Genomic DNA, 8,276 nt, shown 5'->3' on the forward strand with positions numbered 1-8,276 from the left:
TTTTGCCTTATTGCAAACAGGATGCATATTTTGGAGTATTTTTAATTCTGTACAGGCTTCCTTCTTTTCACTCTGTTGTTTATGGTACTATTGTGGAGAAACTACAATGTTGTTGATCCATCCTCAGTTTCCTCCTATCACAGCCATTAAACTCTGTAACTGTTTTAAAGTCAACATTGGCCTCATGGTGAAAATCCTGAGCGGTTTCCTTCCTCTCCATCAACTGAGTTAGGAAGGACACCTGCATCTTTAGTGACTGGATGTATTGATACACCAACCAAATTATAATTAATTTCTGCATCATGCTCAAAGGGATATTTAATATCTACTTTTTTTTAACCCTTTTACCAAAGTGATCTTCTTTGTGTAGCATTAGAAAACCTCCTTGATCTTTGTGGTTGAATCTGTGTTTGAAATTCACTGCTGGACTGAGGAACCTTGCAGATAATTGTATGCGTGGGGTAGGTAGTCATAAACAAAATGTAAACACTATTATTGCACACAGTGAATTAATGCAACTTTATGAATACTTATTGAACCAAGACATTTCAGCTTTTCACTCTTTATTAATTTGTAAAAATGTCTATAAACATAATTCCACTTTGACGTTATGGGGTATTTTGTGTAGGCCAGTGACACAAAATGTAAAATCAATCAATTTTAAATTCAGGCTGTAACACAACAACCTGGGAAAAAGTCTAGGGGTGTGAATACTTTCTGAAGGCACTGTACCTAGTGCAGCTTGTCTCCTCCTAGCTCATTCAGCCCTACATACTTACACAGTGGAGGGAATATGTGTCCTGAATACAATGACACTTGTCACTCATTGTTATCTTTTGGGGTTTCAGGTATGTTTTGAGAACCATTCTCCACTTTTAACCTACTCTCCAAGACAATCGACGTCCCCAATGAATGATTTTAGATTTCTGTTTGCCTCAATTCATCCAATATTGTCAACTATAGCAAAAAGCTATTCCATGCATGGCCCTGTGGTCTAGTTAATATAGTACCCGCCCTATAATCTATGATAATGTATAAGAGACCATGACTCTGAGAACAAGCTAATCTGTCTGCCTAGTCTTGATCTAAGGTCATGGTGAAGGAGACATTTAGTAAAAGGTATGGACAGAGATACAATCTGCAGATCCTTCACAGAAATTGGGATAACTCCTTCCTCTGGCCATATGTTTCTCTACCGCCACCTGCTGGACAATTACAACACCTACAGAAGGGCCCAGACTGATTGATCACACTATCACATAAAGCTATGACTGAAAAACGTTTTAGAGTCCAATTTCCATTTATCTAGATTCTACAAGAACAATATGTCCTTTGACAATTGAAGGTTTTAGGCAGAAGCAGTACTGATGAGGTTATGACACTCTATAGACATCTTGTAATGAACTGTTGTGTGCTGTAAGGCTTAAGCTACTGTATGTGCAGTGTTGTAACCTGAGCTGTGTCTCCCCTGCTATGCCTGCAGGACCTGGTGGACTGGCGGAAGCCCCTGGCTTGGCAGGTGGGCAACCTGGGAGAGAAATACGAGACCTGGGTGCACCAGCCTGTGAATCGGCCCATTCGCCTGTTTGGGAACGAGTTCATGGAGGCCAGCACCAAGACATCCTGGTAAGAGAGATGATATGTACATGCATCCCAGACACAGATTAAGTCCTAGACTTAAAGGCATTTTCAATTGAGCCTCTTAAACTCTGGGGAGGTCCCAAACATTCCCTTTAAGCATGCTTTTTAGTGCAGACTAGGCCTAATCGCTGTCAGGAAAACCAGCCCCTACAATGTAGGAAAGCACTTACATTTACATAATTTAGCAGACACTCTTATTCAGAGTGACTTTCAGGAGCAATTAGGGTTGAGTGCTCAAGGGCACATCTGCAGATTTTTTTCATTTAGTCTGCTAGGGGATTTGAACCAGCGACCTTTTGGTTACTGGCCCAACGAGCTTAACCGCTAGGCTACCTGCCGCCCTTACTACCTTGTTACCTGCCACCCTAACACTTGCATGTTACCTCAGAAACTGCTGTTTGATAAGTCCATATGATTGTCTGCGTGTAGGTATATGGTCCCTGCTGTGTGGATGCCACTGGTGTTCTATCTCAGCTGGTACTGCTACACCACCTTGGCTCAGGAGACAACCAGACTATTCGCCAGCACAGGTAACAAAGACAAAATCATCAAATCTGGGTTAAAATACTATTTAGGGTAGTAAGTATTTGTAAGTAAGTATTTGTAAAAAAAAAAATTTGAAAATGTAAGTAGTTCAATATTTGGAAATACACATGTAAAGTATTGGCATGTATTTGAAAATAGTCAAATACACAGTATTTATACAAATACTTAAATACACCCATGCATTTGGTATTTGAAATAATGTATTTGGAAATAAGTATTTGAAAATACTTTCAAATAGTAGACTATTTAAAACAAATTTTGTATAGTAAAATGATTAACATGCAAGCCCTATCCAACAGTGCAGTATTCAAACTCAAAATAGTATAACTAATAAAATAAAAAACATGACAAATAAGAAGTAATAGAAGTAGTTGATTCCGGCTACATTTATTTGTTAATTCATCTGTCCAGCAAATTCATGCTTGTTCCCATGTCCAGTCTAGTAGAAACGTGATTCCTGTTTAAGCCTGTATCTGTCTCACCCACTGCCTCTGCAGACTATTCCTTCCTGGTGCACAAGTACAGCTTTCCGCTCATCTTTGTGATGGGCATGGTCACGTGGACCTTCATCGAATATTGCGTCCATCGCTTCGTCTTTCACATGCGCCCGCCCGCCCACAACTATTACCTCATCACCATTCACTTCCTGCTGCACGGACAGCATCATAAGGTGAGATACGGACATATACAGAAGAGAGTTCCAGAGTATTGTTCACTAACATTTAAAATGTATCGTCTTTTTTTTAACTGATATGTGCTCCTATACTAACACCATGGTGATTTCTCCCCTCCAGTCTCCCTACGATGGCTCCCGCCTAGTCTTTCCTCCTTGCCTGGCCTCAGTGGTGATAGGCAGCTTCTACCTGCTGCTGACCAAGTCCTTCCCTGAGGCCTTAGGGGTGTCCCTGTTTGTGGGGGGGCTGTTTGGGTACGTGGTGTACGACATGATCCATTACTACCTTCACTACGGCTCCCCCCAGAAAAACTCCTACCTGTACAGCCTCAAGGCATACCACGTCAAGCACCACTTTGAAAATCAAAGAGCAGGTGAGGAGGACCAATAAGATGGCGCCGACAGACATGACCGCTCTGCTTCTAGCTCATAAGCAACTTTGCAGTATTTTGTTGTGTCTGTTATTTCTTACATTATTCACACAGAATGTTTTTTGTGTTATTACATACAGCCAGAAAGATATCAGAGTGATGGTAATGCATGCACCAGCATTACGTTCAGGAATACGACTTTCCCGAATTGGATCCTTTGTTTGTACCCCTAGGGCAATTGAACTTAACCCAGAGGCTGCTCTAAGACGCCACCGGCGGAGAAGAGTTGTTCGGAATAGACTTCTTGTCCAACTCAGGAGGCGGGCACACCGTCCACTGCTTCCGAGTATATTACTCGCTAATCTTCAGTCTCTGGACAATAAAGTAGATGAGCTCAGGGCAAGTATCTCCTTCCAGAGGGACATCAGGGACCGTAATATACTCTGTTTCACTGAATCATGGCTCTCTTGGGATATACTGTCCCCAGCCATACAGCCAGCTGGGTTCTCAGTACATCGCACAGACAGGAATAAAGAACTCTCCAGGAAGAAGGGCGGTGGTGTATGTTTCATGATTAACTACAGATGGTGTGGTTCTGATAACATAAAGAAAGTCTGACGCAAACAGGAAGTACCCATGCTAAGGTCTATTCAACGCTGGTCTGACCAATCGGAATCCATGCTTCAAGGATGTTTTAATCAAATGGACTGGGATATGTTCCAGGTAGCCTCTGAGATTAACATTGACATGGACACGGTGAATGAGTTCATCAGGAAGTGTGTAGGGGATGTTGTTCCCACTGTGACTATTAAGACCTACCCAAACCAGACACCACAGATAAATTGCAGCATTCGCGCAAAACTGAAGGTGTGACCCACCGCATTTCACCATGGCAAGGTGACTGGGAATATGGTTGAATACAAACAGTGTAGTTATTCCCTCAAACAGGCAAAACAAAACATCAGTACAGAGACAAAGTGAAGTCTCAATTCAACGGCTCGGACGCGAGACGTATGTGGCAGGGTCTACAGACAATCCTGGATTACAAAGGGAAAACCTGCCACATCGTGGACAACGACGTCTTGCTCCCGGACAAGTTAAACATCTACTTTGCCCGCTTTGAGGAGAACACAGTGCCACCGGTGCGGCCCGCTCCCATGGACTGTGGGCTCTCGTCCTCTGTGGCCGACGTGAGAAAGACATTTAAGCGTGTTAACGCTCGCAAGGCTGCCGGCCCAGACGGCATCCCTAGCCGCATCCTCACTGACCAGCTGAATGGAGTGTTTACGGACATATTCAATCTCTCCCTATATCAGTCTGCTGTCCCCACTTGCTTCAAAATGTCCACCATTGTTCCTGTACCCAAAAAAGCAAAGGTAACTGAACTAAATGACTATTTCCCCATAGCACTCACTTCTGTCATCATGAAGTGCTTTGAGAGGCTAGTTAAGGATCATATGCCCTCTATCTTACCTGACACCCTAGACCCACTTCAATTTGCTTACCACCCCAATAGAGCCACAGACGATGCGATCTCCATCACTCTGCACACTGCCCTACCCCATCTGGACAAGAGGAATACCTATGTAAGAATGCTGTTCATTGACTATAGCTCAGCCTTCAATACGGGTGTACCCTCCAAGCTCATAATTAAGCTTGGGGCCCTGGGTCTGAATCCCGCCCTGTGCAACTGGGTCCTTGACTTCCTGACGGGCCGCCTTCAGGTGGTGAAGGTAGGAAACAACATCTCCACTTTGCTGATCCTCAACACAGGGGCCTCACAAGGGTGTGTGCTCAGCCCCCTCCTGTACTCCCTGTTCACCCATGACTGAGGCACGCCTCCAACTCAATCACCTACTACAACAGTAGTAGGCCTGATTATCAACAATGACGAGACAGCCTACAGGGAGGAGGTGAGGGCACTGGTGGAGTGGTCCAGGAAAATAACCTCTTCCTCAACATCAACAAAACAAAGAATGTATCGTGGACTTCAGGAGATAGGGGCATGCTCCCTCTGCTATCCACATCGACGGGGATGCAATGGAGAAAGTGGAAAGCTTCAAGTTCCTTGGCGTACACATCACTGACAAACTGGAATGGTCCGCCCACACAGTGTGGTGAAGAAGGTGCAACAGATCCTCTTCAACCTCAGGAGGCTGAAGAAATTTGGCTTGTCACCTAAAACCCCCACAAACGTTTACAGATGCACAATTGCGAGCATCTTGTCGGGCTGTATCACCGCCTGGTCCGGAAACTGCACTGCCCGCAACCGCAGGGCTCTCCAGAGGGTGGTGCGGTCTGCCCAACGCACCACCGGGGGCACACGGCCTGCCCTACAGGACACCTACAGCACCAAATGTCACAGGAAGGCCAAAAATATCATCAAGGACATAAACCTCCTGAGCTACGGACTGTTCACCCCGCTATCCAGAAGGCGAGGTCAGTACAGGTGGATCAAAGCTGGGACCGGGAGACTGAAAAACAGCTTTTATCTCAAGGCCATCAGACAGTTAAATAGCCATCACTTACTGGTTCCCACCCAGTTACTCAACCTTGCACCTTAGAGGCTACTGCCCTGTAATACATAGACATGGAATCACTGGCCACTTTAATAATGGAACACTAGTCACTTTAACAATGTTTACATACTGCTTTACTCATCTCATATGTATATACTGTATTTTATTCTACTGTATTTTAGTGAATGCCACTCCGGCATTGCTTGTTAGATACGACTGCACTGTTGGAGCTAGGAACACAAGCATGTTTCTACACCCGCAATATCATCTGCTAAAAATGTGTATATGACCAATACAATTTGATTTGAATAGCTTTGTATCACCATACTTCTGTTACAGTGACTTCTGATAAAGAGGATGGGGGACGAACAAGATCAAGTATTATATTCAGTGCTTGTCTTGGACTGAAATAGGTGCTGGTACTTTTGAGCTAATATTCTAGAACAGGAGCAGGATCTCAAGCAGTAGAACATTTTGAGGTGCTGGTACTCATCTCCGCTGAGCTCCTGCCCAAGTCAAGCACTGATTATATTACCTCAGACTGTCCATATGTCTCTGTAATTTCCTGTAGTTCAGCTTTGTGTATGATTCTCATAAATATTATACCTGGATTCCTGTATGTGTGCAAAAATATTTCTGACTCTGTCCTCTCACTGATGGCATAAATTGGTTTCCCTCTGCAGGCTTTGGAATCAGCACCACATTGTGGGACTATCCGTTCAACACACTGATCCCTGAACAGACCTTTCAGAAGACCCAACTTACTCTACTCTCCACTGGGGGGCGACCTTCACCCATCCCTCTTAGACCTGGCAATCAACCCCTTCAATGACGCCACACCCTTTGACCCCAGCCTGTCCCTATAGTCTGTCTGTCTGTCCTTGTCTTTGTCTCTGGCTGACTCTGGCTGCTTCGAACAAAACACAACAACACACACTTCTCCAATATGTTCCACCTGTCAGTCAGAGAAGAAAGGTATCTTTTCAGAACTGGAGAGATGGAGGTTCGGGGTGATTCTGTATGTTTTGTTTATAATCGACAACATTATCAAATGAAGATTGTATGACTATAATGCAGTAAGGAGGATGATACATGCAGTCACAGGATATAACAGTCAACATCCCGCCAGAGACCGTATAGCCATCAAACTCAACTCTGGACCTTGAAGTCAGTTCCACTGGGTTTTTCATTGTTCCCCTCTAATAAGGGACTGATTTAGACCTGGGACACCAGGTGGGGTATATTCATTATCAGGCAGAACAGAAAACCAACAGGCTCCGGACCTCGTAGGGTAAGAGTTTACCAACGCTGCAGTAGAGAGAGAATAAGTGAGAGAGGGAGTGTGAATGTGGAAGAGAGGATAAAGAGTGATGTTTAGGAGGGTGAAAGTTAGAGATTATAGTTGTCCTTATATACAGTTGAAGTTGTAAGTTTACATACACTTACGTTGGGGTCATTAACTTGTTTTTCAACCACTCCACAAATTTCTTGTTAACAAACTATAGTTTTGGCAAGTCAATTAGGACATCTACTTTGTGCATGCCACAAGTCATTTTTCCAACAATTGTTTATAGACAGATTATTTCACTTATAATTCACTGACCCACTGGAAGTGTGATACAGACGTTTACATACACTAAATTGACTGTGCCTTTTAAACAGCTTGGAAAATTCTAGAGATTGATGGCTTTAGAAGATTCTGATAGTCTAATTGACATCATTTGAGTCAATTGGAGGTGTACGTGTGGATGTATTTCAAGGTCTACCTTCAAACTCAGTGCCTCTTTGCTTGACATCATGAGAAAAATCAAAAGAAAATCAGCCAAGACCTCAGAAAAAAATATTGTAGACCTCCACAAGTTTGGTTCATCTTTGGGAGCAATTTCCAAATGCCCGAAGGTACCACGTTCATCTGTACAAACAATAGTACGCAAGTATAAACACCATGGGTCCACGCAGCCATCATACCACTCAGGAAGGAGACGCATTCTGTCTCCTAGAGATGAACATACTTTGGTGCGAAAAGTGCAAATCAATCCCAGAACAACAGCAAAGTACCTTGTGAAGATGCTGGGTGAAACAGGTGCAAAGTATATATCCACAGTAAAACGAGTCCTATATCGACATAACCTGAAAGGCTGCACAGCAAGGAAGAAGCCACTGTTCCAAAACCGCCATAAAAATAATCTAGACTATGGTTTGCAACTGCACATGGGGACAAAGATTGTACTTTTTGGAGAAATGTCCTCTGGTCTGATGAAACAAAAACAGAGCTGTTTGGCCATAATGACTATTGTTATGTTTGGAGGAAAAAGAGTGATGCTTGCAAGCCGAAGAACACCATGTCAACCGTGAAGCACGGGGGTGGCAGCATCATGTTGTGGGGGTGCTTTGCTGCAGGAGGGATTGGTGCACTTCACAAAATAGATGACAATATGAGGAAGGGAAATTATGTGGATACATTGAAGCAACATCTCAAGACATCAGTCAGGAAGTTAAAGCTTGGTTGCAAATGGGTCTTCCAAA

At 43.7% G+C, this 8,276-nt stretch overlaps 1 protein-coding gene across 1 annotated transcript in view; it reads left to right on the forward strand.

Moving 5' to 3' along the window:
• LOC112252266 (fatty acid 2-hydroxylase) overlaps positions 1-7,278 on the forward strand; it is a 38,572-nt gene extending 31,294 nt beyond the window's left edge. Inside the window, exons 3-7 of the mRNA XM_024423358.2 lie at positions 1,484-1,626; positions 2,071-2,171; positions 2,685-2,857; positions 2,982-3,234; positions 6,434-7,278. Coding sequence (XP_024279126.1) covers positions 1,484-1,626; positions 2,071-2,171; positions 2,685-2,857; positions 2,982-3,234; positions 6,434-6,582 — 819 coding nt within the window. The 3' untranslated portion in view covers positions 6,583-7,278. The remainder of the gene's footprint in view (positions 1-1,483; positions 1,627-2,070; positions 2,172-2,684; positions 2,858-2,981; positions 3,235-6,433) is intronic.
• Positions 7,279-8,276: the final 998 nt, after the last annotated feature.

This window comes from Oncorhynchus tshawytscha, linkage group LG06, assembly GCF_018296145.1.
Source record: "Oncorhynchus tshawytscha isolate Ot180627B linkage group LG06, Otsh_v2.0, whole genome shotgun sequence".
In the NCBI taxonomy this organism is placed as follows: domain Eukaryota; kingdom Metazoa; phylum Chordata; class Actinopteri; order Salmoniformes; family Salmonidae; genus Oncorhynchus; species Oncorhynchus tshawytscha.